The 24,686-nt window shown below is 42.5% G+C and overlaps 1 protein-coding gene across 1 annotated transcript in view; it reads left to right on the plus strand.

The window, feature by feature from the left end:
* The window catches only part of LOC126295266 (uncharacterized), a 710,311-nt gene that overhangs the window by 4,889 nt on the left and 680,736 nt on the right, over nt 1–24,686 (plus strand). The window contains exons 2-4 of the mRNA XM_049987689.1: nt 9,440–9,604; nt 12,140–12,406; nt 23,185–23,318. Coding sequence (XP_049843646.1) covers nt 9,440–9,604; nt 12,140–12,406; nt 23,185–23,318 — 566 coding nt within the window. The remainder of the gene's footprint in view (nt 1–9,439; nt 9,605–12,139; nt 12,407–23,184; nt 23,319–24,686) is intronic.

Raw genomic sequence — 24,686 nt, forward strand, 5'->3', positions numbered from 1 at the left:
TGCAGCAGAAGGTGCCCACTCTTGGACTTCGGATGCTGTGACTGCCATGTGGCGATGACTTTTAGAAGGCAATCGTTCATGCACCATTCAGCATTGACTGTACAACGTGTGTCCAAGGTCACAGAGATGCCTGATCTCTTTGTGAAAAAAGTTGCCACCATTTTTTTCCCAGAGCTCCGATTTTGTCGAACTTTTGAGGGTGGTTCTCACCCCCACCCCCACCCCCCCCCCACCCCCACCCCCGGAAAGCACCACACAGAATAGTCTCTCTTCGTTTCAGGGTCATAATGGTAGACCCACATTTCGTCAACTGTGACGATATTGTAGGTGTCTTGGGACTTCGCTCCATTGAATTATTTGAACATGAAACGACATCAGTCCCCTCTCGCCTCCTTTTGGCTTTGTCAGCGAATGTGGCACCCATCGGGCAAATCTCTTAGTAAGGCCTAAGTGACTATGAACGATGGTCTGTGCTGCTGTTGATCCAATACTTAGGGTCCCTTCAGTGTCGCAAAATGTAAGATATGGATCTTCTTTGATCATTTTCCTCACAGCATCAATATTTTTAGGAGTCACAGCTGTTGTTGGCCGACCGGGACGAGGTTCATCTTCAATTGCCTGCCGGCCCCTCGAAAACTCGTGAAACCAGTTTCCAAATGTGGCCCTACAAGGGAAAGCTTCACCAAAAACATGCAGCAAGAAAGAATGGCATTCTTCGGCACTTAAACCCTTTTTATAACCGTAGAAAACCATGGCGCAAAGTTGCAGCACGACAGCTCCATCCTGCACTATCTCCGACTCAGCACTGCCTGTGCTTTCTTACCGCGCTGTGGGGGGATGACCACTAGCCAGGGGCTGCATGCGCACGTCTCAAAGTCGAAAAACATCGCTCTTTCGAATGAAAACAACCCCATTGTCCTCCGCCTTACGGTTTACGGGCTGCTAAAAACTTTCGGCATAGCCCTCGTACCTGAGTCTTGGGCCTTCTGGCTCCGTCTCAGGGTGGGTTCCGTAAGGGCCGCTCCACCGCCGATAATCTGGTGTGCCTGGAGTCTGCCATCCGTACGGCCTTTGCCCGCCGTCAGCATCTGGTCGCCGTCTTTTTTGACATGCGGAAGGCATACGATACGATATGGCGACATCACATCCTCTCTACACTTCATGGTTAGGGTCTTTGGGGCCCACTTCAGATTTTCATACAAAATTTTCTGTCGGTTCATTCCTTCCGTATGCAAGTTGCGGCCTCTTGTAGTTCCGTTTGAGTTCAGGAGAATGGGGTACCGCAAGGATCTGTCTTACGTGTCTGCCTCTTTTTAATTGCAATTAATGGACTTGCTGTGGCAGTGGAAAAGTCTGTCTCTGCTTCCTTGTATTCTGACGACTTCCGTCTATACTTTAGCTCCACTGGCATTGCTGCTGCTAAATGGTGCTATCCTCAAGGCGCAGTCTTGGGCTGTAGTGTGTGGTTTCCAGTTTTCAGCTCCCAAGACATGCGTTACGCATTTCTGCCGGTGACGCACTGTTCACCCTGAGCCATTGCTTTATCGTGACGGCGAAGCTCTTGCTGTAGTGGAGACTCGTCGGTTTTTGGGATTGGTTTTTGATGCTCGGTTGACTCGGCTCCCTCATATTCGGCAGCGTAAACAGATGTGGTGGCTTCATCTTAACACTCTTCGTTGCTCGAGTCACGTCAGCTGGGGTGCTGATTGGTCTACCCTTCTACAGCTGTACCAGGCATTAATTCAGTCCCATCTAGATTATAGGAGTCCGGCTTATGGTTCGGCATTACCTTCCGCTCGACCCCATCCTTCGTAGCAGGATCCGACTCGCTACTGGAGCTTGCTGGACGAGCCCTGTCAACAGCATACTTGTGGAGGCAGGTGTCCCTCCATTGCGGCTCTGGTGCCAACGATTACTGGCCCCTTATGCTACACACGTTTGTAGCTTGCCCAGGCATCCCAGTTTTCGTCTCCTGTTCCCTCAGTCGGTCGTCCATCTTCCGGAACGGCGGTCCCAGTCGGGGTGTAAGATCGCGGCTCGCACCACAGCTCTTCTCTCTGGGCTTGAGCTTTTCCCTCTTCCACTATTTTCCGGGACCCTCTGCGTATACCCCCGTGATGTGTGCCCCGCCCGTGCTGTCAGCTCGATTTGTCACAGGACCTGAAAGACTCGGTCCCTCTTGAGGCCCTCCGCCGCCGCTTTCTTTCCATCCTTGCTGCATTTCTAGGCTCTAACATGGTCTCTACCGACAGTTTGATGGTTGCCGGTCATGTTGGCTATGCTATTACTCTAGGGGATCATTCTGAACAACACTCATTGCCGGCTGGCTCCATTGTTTTCACTGCCGAGCTGGTAGCCGATCTCTCGCGCCCTAGACTATATCCGCTGCTGCTCAGGTGAGTCCTTCGTTATCTGTAGTGACTCGCTGAGCGGTTTATGAGCTATCGGACAGTGTTTCCCTCGTTCTCGTCTGGTGATGGCTATCCAGGAGTCCGTGCGTACTCTTGCCCGTTGCGGGTCATGTTGGCATCCCGGGAAATGAACGTGTTGACACGCTAGCCAAACGGGCTGTCGGTGCACCGGCCTTAGAGGTTGGCCTTTCGGAGAATGACCTCGGGTCAGTTTTGTGGCGGAAGGTACTTGGCACCTGGGGTGAAGACTGGTGTGCCCTGCCTTCACCCGACAAACTTCGGGCCATCGAGGGGGCTACCGGTGCGTGGCGCTCCAACTTGCGTATCTCTCGCAAGGACTCTGTTGTCCTCTGCCGGCTGCGAATTGGCCACACCTGGATAAGGCATAGCTATTTATTGCGTCACAAAGACCCACCTTTATGTTGCTGTGGGTCTGCTTTGATGGTGGTCCATATCTTGTCAGACTGCCCGCTTTTAACTCCGCTCAGGCAGATGTTTGCGCTACTTGATAAGCTTCCTGCACTTTTATCAGATGCTGTTGCGATGGCAGATTTAGTGTTGTTTTATTCGTGCAGGGGTATTTGTCACTTGATCTAAGTGTTTGTCCTTTTTTTGTGTTGAGTCTGGCCTATGATTTTAGACTGGTGTTTTTAGTGCATTTCTAGGTGGTTGGCTTTTCCTTTTTTGTTTCCATGGTCGGCCAACCACCGTAGCACTCAGTGTGATTTTAATTCCCTTTTCCTGTCTGTCTGTGTCTTTCTTGTCCTGTGTCGTCTCCATTGTTTCTTCTTATTCTTTGTGGGTGTTTCAAGTTTGTGGAAAAAGGGACCGATGGCCCTAGTAGACTGGTCCCTTCAATCCCACAAACCAACCAACCAACCAACCAACTGTGCAGGTTGAATGGCACAAACAAGTACCAGTGTGAAAACTTTTCACAATCTGATATCCAGAAAATGACTCTTACTAGATTTATTGCAACATGCACCACTGACATTCTAATTTACCGTACTATTAGTCTGTTAATGTCAATATCCATTGTTAAATTTAAAAAGTGTGTGTTTTCACAAAAAATACCTTTCCTAAGGATGATTAAAATCTGACTAACAGTAAGAGCCCCTGACTACCATTCCATTCTGGGAAAACAGCACATAAATAGCAGTTTCCATTTCTGCAATATTTGCAGTCTAGGTTATAGGTGACACACCCTGTATACTCAATGATACTGAAGTTAAATTCTCAGTAGATTCAAATCTACATCAATCTACATCATAAAAAGCATAAGAAGTCATTAGTTTTTATTTGTAGCACTGGTAAGGGTGTTTACTCCCTTAGCTTAAGATTTAAGTTCCAGTGGTCTGGATCCAAAATGTAAACACAATTGCTTGGTTTTCGTGCCATTCCACAGTTCAGCAAATCGTTCAGATGTTGTACCGATCACACGCGGCTTACTTAAGTACATGTGTAAAATCAAACTGTTTTCATTTTGTGAAATGTTTGATAAGTATTTATTTATTTAGCGTATGGCAAGTACAAATCACGTTTATAGAGGAATAAGCTGTTACAATAACTTTATAACTTGGTCACTAAAAACAAGACATAAAGAATTAAATACAGTTATGTCATGAACAACATATATATAATTACAAATTAACATTTAGGTTTTTAATATATTGAACTGCATGTCGACTCGCATCCAGGAAGTCCGTTGTTTGACCTGAGTAGGCTCTCAGAGGGCACTCTGCAATGATGTGCTGGATCGTCTGCTTCTCAGTGCCGCAGTCGCACTTTGGGGATGGTGCTCTTCCCCGTCTGTGTACAGAGTCCGCAGATCGACCGTGGCCCGTCCTGATCCTATTGAGGATGGTCCAGGTTTTATGTGGTAAGACAAAACCTGGAGGTCTGTTTGACAGTTTCAGTAAGGTGTTTACCTGCGGTGGTGCCGATTCCTCCCATTCCACTTTCCAGCGTTCTTCAAGACAGAAACCATTTTCCTCCAGATCTTTGTCCCTGATAAGAAGTGGATGTCTAGAGCACAATCTATCTCTGTCAATGCCATTGCTCAAAAGGTGAATTGGAAGTTACGGGTTGTCTTGTATTTTTTTAAATTCTCTGAGAAGCGCATGTTCTCTTCGTAAGTGAGGTGGCGGTATGTGACTCAGTACAGGTAGCCAGTGAATGGGGGTTGATTTTATTGTACTTGAAATAATCCTCATAGTTTGGTTCAGTACTGTGTCCACTATCTTGGTGTGAGCACTCTTTAGCCAAACAGGGAACAGTACTCTGCCACAGAGTAGACAAGTCCCAAAGCAGAGTATCGCAAGGTAGAGGCGGAGAAGCTCCAGCTGGTACCACATAGTTTTTGAATGATATTGTTCCTAGTACGGATTTATGCAGCAGTGTTTGTAGCTCAGGGTTCTATCTAATGTCGCTCCCAGGTATTTTGAATTTTTATTATAAGGCAGAATATTGTTATCAAAATATATCTTAAGGCATCTGTTAGCCAATTTATTATTCAGGTGGAAACACATAGCCTCAGTTTTAGTTGGACTAGGTTGTAGTCTCCATTCACAAAAGTACGTTCCCAGCAAGGACAAGTCGCTTGTCAGGACAGTCTCAGTATGCTCCATATCTCAATGTTGTGTAGCTATGGCCCAGTCATCTGCATATCCAAACTTTTCAGATTTAGTATTAGGCATATCGGCTATATACATGCTGAAAAGTAGCTGAGTGTTTGATGAGTAATTGTAATTTTGATAATAATTGTTAGAAATACCACAAAAGATTTGTTATCAATCAGTATAGTATAATATAAATCAACGACATTTATCTCTAATTCCCGGATACATCTACAGTTTGCACTTTTACAAAAAGCAACAATGCAAATCAATAATCCTTCAAAACACAATGGTACGTGTGAAAGAACTTTGTATCCCTTGCAGTCCCATTTTGTTTAACTATGTTTCTTACTCTTGTGCAAACCTTAGTCTTGATGGCCTTGATTTTCATGCTGTTGGATCAGTATGCTGAGGAAAATGGGCCAAATGCTTTGGGTGCAGTGTAGTAAATCTCCACACAACACTGACCCTTGTCCTTTATAATCTGGTTTTGGTATGTCTTCAGGAATGATTTGACTATAATCAACATAACTCTGTTTTTTGCATTAATTATTTTCTTGCCCAAGGTGTAGGAACTGCAAGCCCATATCGGACAAATAAAAGAAAAATTGTTTATATCCTGATCAGTTCCAATCGCTCACTTGTTGTACTCGATAAAATGACATGGATTCGAAGTTTGATTGGGTCCTTGGGTAATAATCGTGTGTACTGGTTCGTGTTTTATTGTTGTAATATGAGTACCTCACTTACCTTTCCATTTTATAGCAGGCATTCGATTGCAGCTTCCCATTGTGTTCTTCCGTTGTTAATTTTACTATACAGGATTCTTTTTGATATATTCTGTCTATTCGCATGTACTGTTAAAATGAAATTTGTTTTATAACTGTGTGGAAGTGTCATAAATAATTTTGGTGAAGAATACCAATTACCTAGATATAAAGTGTGTTCTCTCTGATAGCACTTTCGGAGACGCTATCATCATCATTTGTCTTAGCATGGCATGTATATATTTTAAAATCGCAGTAATAACCTGAATTTGACTCAAATGAATTGTGCCCTTTTTGATGCATTGAATTGTTTGTAAGATATGCGTCCTATAAATTTCATGAACTATTCATTGATGATAATGTCATGTTTCACTGTATGTACGACATTAAATTTTTGATTTAAGCTCCTGGACACAGGTCGTATTTTGCTCAGTTTATCTGTATTGACAAAGAGATCACAAGTAAGGTTGCCCTTCTATGCCAGGAGTCATTGTTTAATTCCAAATTTTTGGATTATTATGTACTTCTATCCAAATTCAGGGCTTTGGTAGTTGATCTTCATCAGGGGTATTATCCTCAGAAAAGATAATCAAAAATAATTAAACCTTAAACCCAAATAATAAATAACCTTTATAACACGGAAAATTCCATAGAGTAACTGGTCGGCTGCTTTTTTGTCGTCAGACATAGGATTTAACTGCTGTCTCTGTCGGTATGTTCTCATCACAATATTTACATTTCGAAAAATAAATTTGTGGGTATATGTCCCTAATATTAAAGAACATATATTTCGATTTGCGAACGTGACCGAGAATAACATGTTTCTGAGTGTGATGCAAAGGGGTAACAAGAATCTGTTACGAGCCTGGCCTGTGCCGTGTATGGTGGTGCACATCACAAGTTGTACCACAACCAGGCCTGTGATTTTTACATTTGGTGCGAACGATGTACTGCTAGCCGGGCCCGTGTTGATCACGTTTGGCCCGAATGCCGGACCACGTAGTTGGTGGTTGTAGGTTAAGTGGTTAAAAAGTTCCCTAATTCCCAAATATTATAATATCAGCAATGAAGGCAGTGTGACACATTTAACAAACAGAAATAACTGGCACTATGTGTAATGTTACTGTAGACAGTACACGAACTATAAGCAAAATACCTCGACCACATAGCCTCGAGCAGGGGCCTGACGCCAAAATCCGGGCACTTAACCGCACGTGCTGTGTTACGTCAGTGGCTGGCATTAGAGACATTTTGGCAGCGTTCAGCAGGCCGTGTGTATGTCTCAACTGAAACTAGACCTGCTCTGTACTCTGCCAACTGTTGGGAGAGCAGGCACAACTCTGCCTGTCATTATGCTGTGAGGCAGCTGGAGTGTGCCGCTAGTGAGATCGCCGTCAATTCGCGCATACGGGAAGTGCCGACACCTTTCCCGACCTGAGGTTCTTCGACCACTGCCACCGCTGTCTGCTTTCTGCTGGTGTGTAGTTTGTGCACCTGCTAAGCAGGAAAAATCATCGTCTCTCAGTGTAACTCGTCCGTTTCTGTACTCAGTCGAAGCCCCCGGCATCAGGGTCTTCAGTCACCGAGCGTCCCAGGGGATACGTCTGCTGGCGAGTGACGTCCAGTCTGGGATTGGCGGGTTCTGGCAGTGGCTCGTCGAGAGTCCGATGCGGGCTCCGCAGCTCGGGCGCTCGGAACACCTGCTGTCTTGCCACGCCACGGAGGCTGGCACGAGCTCTCTAGCACGAGCTGCCGGCAAGAGTGGACCTGTTTGCCGCACGTGTTGTGGAGGAACAGTTGTCCCGGTGAGACTGAGTGCTTTGGCTTTTCTTGTGCCTCGAAGCTGTTGTCATTTGGAATGGACCACCTGACGAGCACATAATATGAACAGTGTGTTAATCAGACAAAAGCAACAACTAGGTAGATTGGTGGTATCTTGGAAGCTAAATAATGCGTGAGAGACGATACAGTAAGGAGAAAACAGAAGGGAGATAGCACAGGCAAAGAGGGCATTCCTAACAAATTGAGGTCTGCTAGTATGAAACATAGGCTGTAATTTGAACATGGAAGTTAATTGTGCACTGTGTAAAAGCCAGGAGAGAATCAAAGTGTTCGTATGTGGTATTACTGAATGCAGATGGAAATTAAGTGGGTTGGTAAGACTAGAAGTGAGGAATATTCTGAGGTGAGAAAGGAGGGTAAGAAAAATTGACTAGAAAATATTTGGAATAACTTGTATGGTATTAGAAGAGCTGTACAACATAAATGTGTAATTGAAGCCAGAAATTGGAATACATCCAGCAAATAATTGGGGTGGGGCATTGTGTGTAAGTCCTGAGAGATGAAGTGGCTGGCAGAGGAGATACGTTTCTGTACGATGTTTTGACTACGCGTACTCGCCGTGTGGCCTTGGATCGGGCTGTGGAGTGTAGAAGGTGTTGTGCTGCTTTTTACTGTGCAGTTATACAGGGTGAGCACAAAATAACCATTTGACATAATAAGTTACATTTGATGCTGTTACATAGATTAGTGTTACTAGTTTTTTTAAGACCACTTATAGTAGTAAAACTCAATGTGTGCTCCCTCGGTAGCTCGGAGAATGTCGAGGTGGCGTTCCAGTTCTCGCCAGGTGTTTCATAACATGTGTTCTGTCACAGTACCCACAGCAGATTGTATCCTAGCCTTCACTTCATTGACATCAGGAACATGTGATGTCAAAGACTCTGTCTGTGATATAGTCCCAGAAAAAAAAAAGTCAAGGGTGTAATGTCTGGAGAGGGGATTAATGTCTAGATCGGTGGATTTGAAGGAATGGTCCAACACCCTGGCCACCCCACTCTCCAGACATTACCACTGTTGACTTTTTTTCTGGGGCTATATCAAGGACAGAGTCTTCGTCACACCAGTTGCTGACGTCGACGAACTGAAGGCTAGGATACGAGCTGTTGTGGGTACTGTGACAGAACACATGTTATGAAACGCCTGGCGAGAACTGGAACGCCGCCTCGACATTTTCTGAACTACTGAGGGAGCACACGTTGAGGTTTACTGACGTAAGTGGTCTTAAAAAATTAACACTAACCTTTGTAACGGTATCAGATGTAAATTATTGTATCAAATGGTTATTCTGTGATAAATTGTTATAATCAGGGCACGATTTTGTGCTCACCCTGTATTATGAGCACCCTCTACACCCATTGGTGCTCATTTTGTTTTCAGGGCGCACTCTGATATTCCACAAAACACAGTTTCTCTGTTTCCTAGGTCTAGTTTAGTTGCCAAAATATTGTGCACAAAGTGGAATTAACAGCGTCGCTGAGCACCCGAAAGCACACTATTAACGAATAACCGAGAAAACTTGTGTATAAAATCTACTTCACTTTGCTCTGTAGTTTTGAGGAAAGGGATTATTGAATATCTACTAAAATTTTTTTGATAAAACTAGTTCCTACAAATTAAATTTCTCTAGCAGCTTTTCAATGGTATGTACAAAAACTTTGTATGATTTTTTTGTTGTTGTTTTATCTTTCTAAGCCCTGTGACTGCATCCCATTTATGTGTCACTTTCTTTTGATGGGTCTAATCTATTCTGTGGCAGAATTTTGTTGTAGAACCTTACACTGAGGTCAGTCTACCTGTGTTGCAGCATGGCGACAATCAGCTCTGCCACATTGACGGCACCACTGAACTGCAGCCACGAGGCGGCGACGGCCCCGTCGGTGGCACTGCCGGTTTACGATGACGAAGTGGGTCTCCGTGGGCTGCCGGACCGAGGACCTGACGACCGACCGGAGAGGGAACTCTGCCCAGGGTAGGTGGAGCAGTGCGTCGTTTCGTACGTACGCACTTCTCTGGTGCGTGCACGATCGACTGACTTGTGAAAGTCTTGTAAATTTGTATTAGGGTACACGTGTAGTGTGTAGTGTCTGTTGGATAATTATTGAAAGACCATTGAACTTTTAAGTCAGGATTACTACTTATTATAACACTAGTTGACAAACCTGGTATTGCATCAATATTCTTTCTTCCAATTTTCTATTAGAAAAAAGATGATCTGTGCTTTTAGTGTAATATCTGCAAAAGTGTTTTTGTAAATGTATTTATGACAGTGTCTGAAAGACAGAGCTCTGTAGATGACAGCTGCTTTCACTTACAACCGTTGTGCTTAACAGTTGAAAGCGGTCAAAAGTGTTGCCGGGTGTCTGGTATTTCTTTAAGTTGACTAGACTGCAGGAGTGACTCAGTAGTAAAGATAAACATATTAAACAATGGAAACCCCAGGTTGGAGTATCAATAGTGTAGGAAGAGAGAGCTACTTACCGTGAAGATGACATGTTAAATTGCAGGCAAGTACAATTAAGATGCTTATTCGTTCACACAAGCAAACACACCTCACAAACACAAATGACCACCAACACTCGCAGCTTGGTGCAGAGTGCAATTGTCATGTGGAATGGAAGCAGCCATCAGGAGGGGGGAGGGGGGAGGGGGGGAGGAGTAGTGGAAGGGTTGGTAGTGTGTGGGTTCAGGGGACAGAAGAATGCTGTTTGCCAAAGGTGTAGGGACTAGAATGCCGACAGGCACATTGTCAGGAGGGTGTTGGGCAGAGAGGTGTGGGAGGGGAGGAGCAAAAAGGAGAGGATTGGGGAAAGGTGAGCAGGTGCATTGGTGGTGGGTGACATACAGAGAGTGTGGGAGGTGGTGTTAGGACAGGGGGGTGGAAATGTTGGCTGAAGGGTTGTGGAGACAGTACGTTAGCGTAGTTTGAGGCTAGACTAATTAAGGGAGCAAAGAATGTGTCGTAACGATAACGCTCATCTGCACATTTCGGAAAAGCTAGTGGTGGAGGGAAGATCCGAAAGGCTCGTGTAATGAAGCGACCGTCGAAATAGAGTACATTATGGCGGCCGCATGTTGTGACACGGGGTGGTCTATTTTGGTCTTGGCCACAGTTTGGCAGTGGCCATTCATTCTGGTGAATTGGTAGTCATATCAATGTAAAAAACTGTCAATGATTGCAACAGAGCTGATATGACATGGCTGCTTTTACAGGTGGCCTGGCCATGTGTGTCTGTCCGTAGCTTAACGTGTGATCCTTATGATCTGTAGCAGTTTGTCATTTGCTCCATTGTTCGATAAACACATTGAAACTTAAACTTGTGAAGGAGATCTAGAAAACACACACACACATACACACACACACACACACACACACACACACACACACACACACACACACACACACACACACACACACATGTATTCATTTTTGTAATATCTATCGAATGTATCAATATTCACAAGTGGTTTTGGTACATGATTGCCGTCGACATATGTGGTGTGCATATTCACTGTCAAAATGTTCATCCATAACTAAAGAAAGTAGTACTGTAAACATTTTGCCAAATAGTTCCATGTATTTCGAGTTATATTTTAGGTGTGTGTGTGTGTGTGTGTGTGTGTGTGTGTGTGTGTGTGTTGATGTTGGTGTTGTAGCGGTGGAGAGGCTTGTGTGTGGTAATTATAGTTTCATTATACCATTGAGTTTTGTTTAGCTACATATTTGTGGAAAGTCACATATCTTCGAAAAACTATCTTTGTAGAGCTATAAACTCTGTACCTTGTATGGACTGCCTGTTTAGACTTAAGTGTTTTGAGTTTGACCTTGATAGCTTAGTCACTTCAGAATGAACTAAAAAAAACTAAAAATACATCAGTACTGTGTTCTTCAGTTTGTAAATAAGAAAGTGTTATAGAGTATGAGAAAGTGCCCGCGAAAGGCAAAAGTCCCGAGTTCGAGTCTCGGTCCAGCACACAGTTTCAATGTGCCTGGAAGTTTCATATCAGCGCACACTGTGCTGCAGAGTGAAAATCTCATTCTGTGAGAAAGTGTTGTTTCATTTAGAAATGGTTTGTAGGTCAAAAATTCAGTTCAGGTGAGGTGGTCAACATTCTTTTCCCTCCCTTAGATCCAGAATGCTTTCAGTGGTTACTTCTTAAAGTAAATAACTAATTGTTCCATAAAATTTCGGGCGTGCAGCTGCGTAAATTCATCTGCTTCTTCTAATATTTTGGCTGAATACTGTCCAGCCATCTTCCGAGTGAGACGAGATAACTGACGCTCCAGCACTTGCTCCATCCTTTTAAACCTGAGGACCGAATCATTGCGCATACGGCCAAAGATACACATTTTTGTACTGTGAAAATGTGGAGGTACACATTAAATAACTTAATTTTCTTTTTCAAAGAAGGTCCACGCGATTAGTGAACTGGATGTAAGTGTATCGGTATTTCTTACGTAAGTGTGAACTGTGACCGAATGCACTCAGTGAAGGTACAATTGCAGTGACTCCGCTCACCTCTCGCACCTCGATCGACTGGCGATCGGCCGGCTGCAGGAGGTGGCGGCGTCCCGCCCCGCGTCGACCTCCGTGTCCGGGTCGTCGTCCACCGGCCGGCTGCGACCCGCATACTGTACGGAGCCGGCAGAACGCGAGTGCCGGGAACTCAGTTCGGACCTGAACTCGGAGGGTCCGGTCCTGCCGCACGGAAGTGTGGGAGGCGTCGGCAAGTCGGAGTGGTACCCCTACGCCTGCTACTACTGCGAGTGCAGGTGAGTGGGCGGGCCGATAGTCGACTTCTGCCTTCTGTGGGTCGCTCAGGAGGTACCTGTGGGTTCTGTGTGCCTGGAAATAGTCGGAACTACAGAGTGCACCCGAACTCGACCAGGTGTGATTTGGAGATATTTTCTGAGTGTTTCGCTATAGGAGGCCCGTCATCTCGGGTAGCATTTAGTTCGATTCCTTATCGGCACGTATCTTTGTAGGTGGCGCACTCCTGTAGTGGAACAGGTAGCACATTAGCTGGAGAGGCGGAAAGGTCAGCCAGACCCGGACCCGAACTGTGTGATGAAGTGACACGTGTATCTGGTGCAGTGGCCAGGTTGAGTTTGGTTTTTAGACAGTTTCCTATTATCGTCCAGCCAAATGCTGGGCTGTTCCTCAATTTCCACCTCAGAAAATACAATTACGCACAGAACAGAGTGTACACGGTTCACTGCAGGTACGACTTCCCTCATATAACTGATGACTGTGGGGACAGGAAACGCATCGGGTCAAAAGTGGTATTCTAAATTTGTGTAACCTTGAGTATAGCAGACCCCGTACTAGAAGGGAATAGTGTTTAGAAGAAAACAATCTTTGTACTTATGAGGGCGTGCTGAAAAATGCCTCTGAATTTTTTAAGGGAAAACTCTTAAAGCTTAATAACTCTCTTGCTTTTACAGAAGGGCTCACTGCATTTGGATTTTTTGTCATTGTACTGTTTGCCAAACATTGCCTCCTGTTGGGACAGTATCTAACACTTGCTGCTAGTGTAGTCGGTCTTCCAAACAGCGTCCTATGTGAGCAAACCAGTTGCTTTACCCGTGGTTACTCGCACTTAAGGTACTCTGCCAGAGGTTCGAGCTGTGCACGTCTCCTTTTGTGACCTGTAGATAATTTGCTGCAAATAGTAACTTGTAGGGCCTAACTGTGATACTGCAGTCAAATAGTCTGTGCCTTGGCCAGAATTTAGAGTTAATAAAATACACGGACATACAAAATAAAAGTTAAATGAATGATTTAATAAAAAGGCTTGTATTCTAACGCCTGTAATTGACAAAGACGAAAGAGAATTATGTCGGATAATGGTTATTCGAGAAGGGCACCTGAGGCAAATGTGACATGGTCCTACTATACTCAGCTAAGATACAGACAGAAAAAACCCTTATCAACTGCAGTAAAGTTATCATTAAGAGAATAATGTCAAGATACCTAAATTGAACAGTCGTCAAAGACACGTGACGACTGTGTGTGTTTCGTGATCACAATATGCGAGTTACCAGTTCGAAATAGTTCAGAGTTCGACATGATGATTTGCAAATTGAGACTTGCGATACAAAGTAGTTACTCGTACTCTGTCTTCCTAAGTTCTGTAGCACAAGGGGAGTACGTTCGGACCCCTCGTGAGCTAGCCCCTTCAAAAGTAAGATTACTGTAATGGCCATACACTACCCAGATTCGATCAACTATACAACCGAATCGCACACTGTAGCGTAGGGAGGCTGCCTTCTTCGGGCATTCTGCACCAAATGTACAGAATCACTTCTCCGAGCTCTTCACTCGAAAAAGTCCCAGTCTCCACTCGACTTTCGTAGTGCTCTGCTACCGTCTGCTTTTGCATTGGCTGAAGGCCATCTCCACAAAAACACGTCACTCTTAATTACTACAAACATAATTTGGCTCGGCTTGACCATTTCTTTGACTAAACTGTGTTACAACAATGTTTAAATAAGGAAATGTTATGAACATTATCACACTCGGATCATTTACAATAATTGCAAATAAACGTCTTTTCATGAATAAATAAGTCAGTATTCTTGCACAAGTGCACTCACAATAAATAACAGTGTGTCGTCATTAAATTTGTTTAAACAGTTATTTAGGCCTGCTTGCCAGAAATGCTTTTTGCTCATTTTTTTCAGTAATGGTGTCAGCTAATGCATACGACTGACCAATTCTTAAATCACAATGATTTTTAAGATATCTTTTTTAAAGTTACTGACAGAATAGTAGACTGTTATTAAATGACTTCACAAGTATGATGATATGTGAGGTATTCATGTTGTATTTATTTACTGTGTCATTGTGGAGAATATGATGTTCTGACATTGTATGTAATAAAAAAGGTGTAAAAGACGTAAGTAAGTAAAGAAAACTGCTTCAGATCAGTGGCTTTTGGTAGCTATTGTACAATGCCATCATAGCTATTGTACAGTGCTATCGTCTGAGATATCGCTCGTTGAAATTGCACGAAGCATTTAAAAGTTGTTAATTCAGACATTCGTTGTGGAAATGTACAGTCAGTGTGAAATATTAACTCCTGTAGTTTTAAAGACATTGCAAATATTGTTGTCACTGGATGCACCTCATTTTTCTGAGCTCAAAAATGTATACAGATTTGTTTTAATCGTGGGCAATAAATTACTGTAGATTTTCGAAGAGTTGTAAGAAGCAGTCTTTCACTCCGCCATTTATTTGTGCATCTCCTGTCCAAAGTCCCAGCTTTGCGATTTGCCCATTTCCAGTGTCGCTGCTCCCCTTTGCACCCGGACTCTCCAGTACCGGTCGCAGAGCCAGACCTGCCCCTCGAGCTCTGGGCCCGCTAGCATTCAGCTGTACAATTATTTCACTTCCCTTCGTACCACATGCAGGCGGCCAAATCGTTTGCCTACATTACTCTGTGCCGAGGGGTGACGTTCCGGCCCCGTTGAAGTATTTCAGGGTTGCCACAAGTTCTGGAAGTCGGGGGATATCAGAGTGTCGGGGAAATCGGGGCCATATAGAGTAAATTGGCTGGCTGGGTGCAGCTGAGTACGTGCGCCACTTCCCTACTCCCTGGTTCCTACCGCTTCTCCCCTTCCTATCGCTCCCCTCAGCTTGCAGTCAAGGCTGCCACCACTTCATGCTGCTAGCCTGGCAGCTGCCGACGAGAGGGGCAGGGAAGTGTGAGGAGCAGTTTTTTTGGATCTGGTGCCCGGAGACTGCTTACGCAGTGGCCGGAGAAGGTGGTCGTGTGCACGTGACTTGTGTCTGAGTGACTGTGTGCATGTGTGTGTGTGCTCTCATTTTCTGACAAAGGCCGTGACCAAAAATTTAGTTCTGAGAGTACGATTGGTTTTTCTGTGTGCCTGTCATCGACACAGTGTTTGTGACACGTGAATAGCTGGCCACGCGAGTGGACTTGCGTGACGGGCCAAAACTGCAGGCCATTTCTGTGGGTATCTCTTATAGATCACACCTGTCGTTCTGAAGCCCATCGTTTCCCACTAATGTGCAGGAGCTGCCTGTCGGATCTAGTCTCACCAGTCTGCCCGCAGGCCAGTACGTTGGTGTGTGGCGTAATGCAGTGGATTTTTGTGTTTTATCCGTGGAGCTGGAAAGCCAGAGGCCGTGGCCAATGGCTTTCAGGAATTGCGACTGTCGCACCGCAAGTACATTTTACAGGGTGGTATTTTATAGACATTTTATTTATTCTACTACATTTTGGCACTTTGAAAGTAGTTTCTAACACACAAAGTATGGACAATAAGAAGAAGAAAATTGTGGGAGTCCCTCGCTCTTTGTACACTATGTACACACACATTTCTCCAAAGAAAAACTGCACAATACCTTTAAAATAATAGACATAAACATTTTACGGGCAGTCACGTAAAGTGTTGGTTTACACAACTCTTCCCTGCCTTACACTTTTTTTGAGGGGCCTACTTTTTTGTAAAGTTTATTCAGTCATTTCATTTAAATGTAATTTTGAAATTTCTCTTAATTTGTCACATAATTTTAATCATAATATTAACTTTTCCATTTGCTCACACTTTGGGGCAATGGCCTTGCCACACTGGATACAACGGTTCCTGTGAGATCACCGAAGTTAAGCACTGTCGGATGTGGTCGGTGTTTGGATGGGTGACCATTCAGGGCGCCATGCACTGTTGCCATTTTTCGGGGTGCGCTCAGCCTTGTGATACCAATTGAGGAGCTACTCGACCGAATAGTAGCGGCTTCAGTCGAGACTACCATTGTAACGACCGGGAGAGCGGTGTACTGACCTCACGCCCCTCCTATCCGCATCCTCCTCTGAGGGTGACACGGCGGTCGGATGGTACCGGTAGGCCACTCGTGGCCTGAAGACGAAGTGCTTTTTTTTTATTTGCTCACACTTTTCTTCCCATCATTCTTGTTGCTTTTGGAATCGTCATTAATGTGATTTTCATTATTTTTAAGAATTAACTTTGATTTAATTTCTCAAATTTTATCATCCTGTAGTTTCATTCATGTTATTGCAGTCATTATTTCTATTCCTCATTTGTTTGAATTGTGTGTTACAACTCCCTTCTTTCATTTAAATCTTCATCTCTGTCACTTTATCCCTACTGCAATAAGAATTTGTTTTAAATGTTTGTATGATTATCAACATAAAAAAGTACATCTTGTAATGAAAAATACTTATTTGACACAGTTGCACTGGCAGTATAGATTATTTTGTCTTTTGTGTTTTCAGTGATCGATGGGCATTTTCAAATGTTTAAATATTATGATAGACAAATAAAAATAATTCACATGCGTGAAAATCAAAATGGAACAAGAATGATGGGAAGGAAAGTGAGAACAAATGAAAAATTTAATGTCAATTCAAATAACATGATAAAGGAATAAAAATAAAACATAAATTTAAACTAATTGATTGAATAAAAATAATGATCAGGCATTTTGATAAAAATTTCTAAGCACTTAACGAGTTTCGAACAGACAATCTTCACCATGTGAAAGACAGTATCTTAATCATTAAACTAGGCAATCAGTGTGAATAATATTCCTTATTTAGAGCTGTAGAGCGTCATGCGAAATTACTTTCTTGTCGCTTACTCTCAAATGAGGGTCCACCGGGGGATGTATGGCTCCAGTGTGATGTTATCTGTGACCTTAAGCTACGTCATTGTGTAGACAGTTTTACAAGGTGTGTACAACCCAGGACAACTGGGAGACCCGGGAATTTTTTTATCCGGGAGAAAAACCGGGAAAAACCTGAGAATTGTTTAGAATTCCGGGAATTTTTCAGTCAAATTTTTGTGATTTTGACTGCTAAGAACTAATACAAAGAATATTACTGTATTCCACTAGAGCAGAGTAATACTGTAGTAACAAAACATGAACGTGAGGAAAAAGAAAACGAAAATAAAACTTAAAGTTGCAAAGGAAATGTGTTGTATACAACAACAATACAGTGCTCATACAAGTGTCTGCCAACAGCAAAGCGTGTCAAAGGCTTCAGGAAGACTATGCAATGCTTTGCAACAACAAAATTGCCTCTGATGAGTGTGGAGTGACAACTGTTTAAATTAGATTCGTTTGAGCAGTCACGGGAGGGCTCTTGCGCATGCGCAGTTGAGTCGCATATAAGTAGTACCTTCTCCCGCTTCTGGTTACAGAAGTGTGGCTGGGTGCCACTACTTAATTTTGCCCCAATTCGGAAATAAAGTAAATCTGGGGCTGATGCACAGAGCAGTCAGAGTTGTTGTGGGGAGGTGGGTCGTCTCCACGTGACCTGTGTGTACGTTCAGTCATTTTGTTGTTTCCTCTTTGTTTATTGTTCTCACGTGAAATGATAACAAAACCTATTTTTGTGGCCGGGAGCTATCAAATGAATTGAAATACGTGCGCATAATTACAGAAGGCTAAAATATGTTGATAGTTTCAGATTTTATTCCGACCTTACTGACAGTCGAGCATTAAACTCCAGTGGAAGACTCTGCAGGAGAGACGCTCAGTAGCTCGATACGGGCTTTTGTTAAAGTTTCGAGAACATACCTTCACCGAAGAGTCAAGCAGTATATTGCTCCCTCCTACGTATATCTCGCGAAGAGATCATGAGGATAAAATCAGAGAGATTAGAGCCCACACAGAAGCATACCGACAATCCTTCTTCCCACGTACAATACTAGACTGGAATAGAAGGGAGAACCAATAGAGGTATTCAGGGTACCCTCCGCCACACACCGTCAGGTGGCTTGCGGAGTATGGATGTAGATGTAGATGTATATTAACCTCCTAACAGAACAATGGAGTTATTTTTGCGGGTTTGCTGAAGAGATTAGGCTTTTATTAATCTTTTCTGCCGAGGCAGTCAATTTATTTGAAACGAAGTGTTTAATTTCAAACTATTGGCTAGTTTCAACTGTTCGCTGCATTTCAAGTGCACAAATGGCATTATACCGTAATAAAGAACAAAACATGAGATAATACGTTACTGTTACTCCAGGAAAATTTACATATGAATGTGCATTTTAAGCCGAATTATCCTCTTTTTGTATGGTTCACGAAATTCCAACACTCTTGAATTATCCTCTTTTGTCTTTTTTCTTTTATGACATAATGTAAGATCTTTTGATGTTTTACATGTACCAACATATGGGCTTCCTGCGTCATTGTAGCTGCGCAAGCACGGTTACGTCTGTTACCTGGTGCTCTCTTGCAACTGCTGAAATGAACCTGTTTCTAACAGGTCTTGGGAAAATAATGCGAACGGTGGCTTGAAAAGCGTTACAGTCAAAGCAGATTTCCTGTTACGCAAGGTAAACTATGTGCGAGATGTACGATGAATTTCTTAAACCACAAGCATTTGACTATCATTTAAAAATCAAGTGTTTGAGGACGACTATTTAGTAGAATGCGAGCCAAGAAGATCAGACATTTACATCTTTATTAAAAATTTTACTGGGACGTTTATGTGATGTATCTTAAAGTGTAACACGCGCAAAAAAGATCAACATTATATGTGGAAGCTTAGCTTCTCTTCCAGCTTATTAATCTTAGAGACCAATATTATAAGTGAATTCTATGTATATAAATTTAAACCATTAACTTTTCGTATTTGTGTGTTGGCACTACTGAAGAGTGATTTGCTATTGGCTGACTACACCACCTGTCCTATGGTGTCATCAGCTCACGATATCACATTACATGAGCTATGACTGGCTTACAAAAGTGCATCGCAATCTTTATTTCAATGACTCTGAAAGTGACATGCGGTGTTTGGTGGAATTCAAATTTAAGCCTCCGTAATATGAAAATATGCAGCGTACATGTTGGTGCACATCTAAAGTCTTCCAAAACGTGTTTTTCCCCCTGAGTTTCGTTTTCTAAAGTGTCTGGAAATTGTACGTCGGTACATAAACCGTAAACATTCAAAAGATTGATGAATTTTTACAGTGCCGAGGAAGAGTATAGTGTCACTTAACACAGAAAAAGTGTATTTTCACCCGGGAGAAACGGGAAATCTTGGAATTTTTTTTCCTTGTCCACATATACAATCTGTTTTAAAAACTGGATCCCTTTGCCGGGGGCCACTCCTTAGACAATACATAAATGATTTCTGACTTTTGACCAATGAATGTTTTGGCTGTTCTTGTCGCTCCTTTCGTTCTCCTGTCATCATAATTCTTAGTGCTCTGTATTCATTGGCACACCTAGCTTCTCTGTGCCGGGACTCCAAAGCACAGAACAAATGGCATGCCAAGCAGGTACTGCAAAATGTGGCAATACTGTAACTGCCAACCCACCCCGAAGATGGTTAACGTCCATCTGTATCAGTTCACTTGCAAATATGGTGACAGAACCCTCTAAACTGTTTTTGTTTCCAAACTATGTAATTAATACAGGGTGACAATTATTGAACTATATGAAATCAAATCATCATAATTCTGAACAGTTTGCATTAGGATATTCAAACTGCACAGTTGGCTATGGGGCAGGATGGGAATTAATATGTGAATATGGTTAGGTTTAGCAATGAAGCTCACTTTCATTTGGATCGGTTAGTCAATAAGCAAAATTGGCACATTTGAGGTACCGAGAATGTGCATTTTGTGATTGAGAAGTCACTTCTTCCTCAGCAGGTGTAAAGTCCAGTCACAAATAATCTTGCAATATTCCTTGATGGCACAGTGACATGAAGGTTTTGGAAGGTGATTTCATCTCCATTATCCAAAGTTATCCCGATTTCAACAAGATGTGGTTCGTGCAAGATAGAGCTCGACCCCATCAGAGCGGAGAGTGTTTGAAGGGAGCACTTTGGGGACTGCAATCTGGATCTGGAGTACCCAGAGGCCACTGGTATGGGCCTCTGTTGGTGGCCATATTCTCTGGATATGAACACCTGTGACTCCTTTGCGTGGTGCTATATTAAAGACAAGGTGTATAGCAATAACCCCAAAACCATTGCTAAGCTGAAAACAACCATTCAGGAGGTCATCGACAGCATTGATGTTCCGACAGTTCAGTAGGCTGTGCAGAATTTCGCTATTTGTCTGCATCGCACATCGCCGATGGTGGCAGGCGTGTCAAACAGGTAGTTACCTAAATCCGAATGTCTGTAGTGATGTGTTCGTGTTGAATGAAGTGTGTAACTAATTATGTTTTATTTTTCTTGTAGTTAAATAATTGTCACCCTGTAAATGGCTCGATCTATTACAATCGTCTCGTCGGCTGGATAGAGACATTGGGTAACACGTCGCTCTATCGCCACAGAATTATTCTGAAAACTTCGTGGATTCATAAGGTAACTAACGAACAGCTACCGAATCGGAGAGGAAAGAGCTTTATGCTGCAACTAAATAAAAAAGAAGAATGTGAATGATCCCTCGTATTCTGAAGCATCAGGTGATAATTAGTGTGGTAAGGAAGTGATGTGTGGGAGGTAAAAATTGCACAGAGAGAAACTAAAGTGTGATTACTGAAGGCATATTAAATTGAATGTAGATTGTTGTAACTGGACAAAACTGGTCTTCAGACTGAAGCATAATTTATCATCACTGCTGTTCTTTTCAAGTCGGGACTAGTGCATTTGAGCAGTTGCCCATGTTTTGGAAAAGCATCTGAAATGAGAATTGTTTTCGTTCCAAACTTCATTGTACTCATTAATTTCCAGTTATTTGTACACAAGCTCTGATGTATGATGTATCACATAGACTTTAACATCATACTGCTGTTGCAGAAAAGGGTAACAGCCCTTAATACTCGGATAGACTATAAGAAAATAATGTTCAGTTGCATTTTGTGGTCCAGAGAATGACTGTAATGGTGTACCTGATCACAACACTAGGATTAAGTAATAACTTTTGACAAAATTCATTTTAAAAATTAGATTGAGGAGTTTTTATAGGTTGTGTGTTTTCGCAAGCTACCAAACTCATTAAAACTCTTTAAGTGGAATGTATTCAACACACACAATCTTTCATGTAGTTTTTATTTGTCTTAAATATCAGTCCCAGTCACCCAAGTAACATACCTGAAACTGAAATATACACAGCTAATTTCAGATTATTCAGGTCTGTACACAATAGGACTGTGTTATATATATAATATAAAGCCTACTGAGCATTATGGGTGCTCACTGTTTAATAGGGTGTTATTTGCCAGGAGCTGACAACTACACCTAAAACACATTAAATTGTGTGTCAGTTTCTTTAAATTGACTTTTTGGAAATAATAACCCCATTATTTCCCGTTTCTGGTTTTCATCGCAGTTCTTATTTCCCAGAGAGTTAGAACATTAGTATAGTCAAACAAATTTTGTGCTGGATACTCCGTAAACAAATCAATGTGTTCTAGTGCATGGATGTACATTATTTTGGGTTTCTTAATCAGTGTCGGTGTGATTATCCCACAATTGTGATAAAGTTTCATTACATTTTTTTCTTTTTTCAACTATTAATAATTCATTCATCATTAGAACAATACATTTATGGTTACCTGTTATATGCTTAGCTTGCACAAACTGCGTGTAAATCAAAATAGCAACAACAAGAAATGTGATAAAGGTTAACAGTATTTGTCAGTGATCCATTTCAGAAGCTACAGCATTACTGAGTTTTGTTGGCGGCAAGAAAAGTACGATCAAAAATGCATTCTGTCTGATGATGTTTTATAGTATGCTTTCATTTGTTATCAACTCAGAGCAAGAATCCTGAAGGGAACCATTCAAGAAGAAAATCTAGATCATTTCTTTGTACTACCAACTTTAATTGAGTTGAAAATTGGATGTGGATGGGCTACATGAGTAGCATTTGCCCAAAGATGTACTGGGAATTGGAAAATTTCAAGAGCATGGTGAAAAGTAATGCTTCCAAATTTCTTATTCTCTTCTCAATATTGGTTGCGATATTTCATGTCACACACATTACTCGGTCAACTTTTCCACTTCCCTCTGCCAGCAGAGCACTTCGAATCGCAGTGTGTATTGTGGCTCTGTATAATGTAACTATGTCGGTGCATGATGAACGCTCATAAAACTGAAAGCACAAAGAATTTGTCTACACGTTGAGCGTCCTCTCCTTCAGCGTGACAACACCAGACCACACACGAGCGCCGAGACATCTGCGACAGTCTGATGCCAGTTTTCACATAAATAATTGAGGTATTGCTTTTCAGTCCACTCTCGTGTTGTTCGAGGTGTGTCGGGATGGGAATTTGCGCCTTTGTTGCCGTCTGTGGTAAACACACGAGTCACATGAATTGCGATGTATTCCAAATGAAAATATTTTGTTTAAAAAACACACACACACACACACACACACACACACACACACACACGCTAGTGATAGTAATAATGCAAGATAGTCACTGTGTGTCACACTGCAGTGTGCCAATTATGTTTTGAAACGGTTTTAAGAAATAGCATACAAACTGTAGCTTAATAAATATGTGAAGTAGTAATAAGGTGGCACCAGTTGCTTCATGATCCATTTGTTTTCAGTAGAAAAGTAACGGCACTCTTTGCTTGCGTGTGCCTCAGGTTCAAATTCGTGAGCGCCCGCAGCATGCACATCGTGGACGTGCACACGAACTTGATCGTCTCTTCCGGGCCGAACGAGGCAGAGCCCGAGCATCGGCCAGGTGATGCGTTCGGTGGTGAAGACTCCGACCGCAGTGAGTGTCTTTCTTGTGCTTCCTCTCTCTTTTTGTTTTGTTGCACCTGTCGTCAGTACTAAAGATAATTCGATGCAGCTCTCCATTCCTAACACTTCCCTACATTATTTTCATTGTTTTAGCATAACTGCTGCATCCCAAATTAACGATGACCTGCCCCTGCAATTTGTTCCTTCTACAATTTTTTGAGCTACAGTTATTGAGTCCCAGTATCTATAGTCCACAATTGTGTGTTCCCTTGTGTAATACGGTATTGCAGGTAGAAGAGCTGTAGTGCTAAACTAATCTGTGAGAAAATTGGTATGTTGATCCCAGTTAAAATTGTCATTGGTTTCCATAATTCTTTTAGGAAATGAATACCGTATTTACTCGGATCTAAGCCGCACCTGAAAAATCAAGGGGAAAAAAAAAATTCCCGAATATAAGCTGCACCTGAAATTTGAGACTCGAAATTCGAGGGGAGAGAAAACTTTTGGCCGCACCTCCAAATCGAAACAAAGCTGGTTCATTGTAATACGAGACACAATTTAGGTCGAATGAATGACGATACAGCTACAGTAGTTTGGTTCGAGTCGTAAGCTTAGCAGTTAAGCTTTACCAGGTAGCCATTGATATGCGTCAGGTGCTCCGTCTTTGTTTATACGGGTACCCTTCCTTTTTCACGTGCTTCGTCTGGTTTGAATCGATTGCTTATTTTTCTTTGATCTCATAAGTGCCGTTCTCTTTGTTATGGGTGTTTACGTTACTCTAAGCTGAAAATGCATTATTGTAATGTGTCATGCATTGTTTGTCACATTCTGATGATGTGTGTTTACGACCTGTCGCCGACCGCAGCATGGCTTCTTTTGTGCGCGCTACCGCCACTTACGATAAAAAAATGAGAGGAATTGTCTCATCGGCGAAACAATGGCAAGAGACTGCTATTTGTTGTTACTTACACTTCTGCTTTCTTCGATAATGATCAACAAGAACCAAATAATAGACTGTGTATGATAGAAGATGTTCTGAACGAGAGTTTAGCTAAAATTTTTCGCCCTTTGAAAATCTTTGCAGGCGCCTCTTTTGTACATTACATTCTGCACAGAAATTAGAGTCATCTTAGATTTAAAAATCTAGTCAATTGCCGTGTTTCATTTCTGATTGTATCACTATTAGGCATAAGAATAATACGAATATAAACATGACACGATATGTATATTCTTCCGCGTTTGCTGTTGTCTCACACTAGTTTCGTAGTTTATTAGGCAGACAGGATTTAAATAGATAGCAGCAAATACAAAAGAATACATGGCAAAATCTTTATATTTGTATTATTCTTATGGTGAAGAGAATACTGCATGTGATTCACAATACAGAAAAATTCCTATA

This window comes from Schistocerca gregaria, chromosome 11, assembly GCF_023897955.1.
Source record: "Schistocerca gregaria isolate iqSchGreg1 chromosome 11, iqSchGreg1.2, whole genome shotgun sequence".
NCBI classification, from domain to species: domain Eukaryota; kingdom Metazoa; phylum Arthropoda; class Insecta; order Orthoptera; family Acrididae; genus Schistocerca; species Schistocerca gregaria.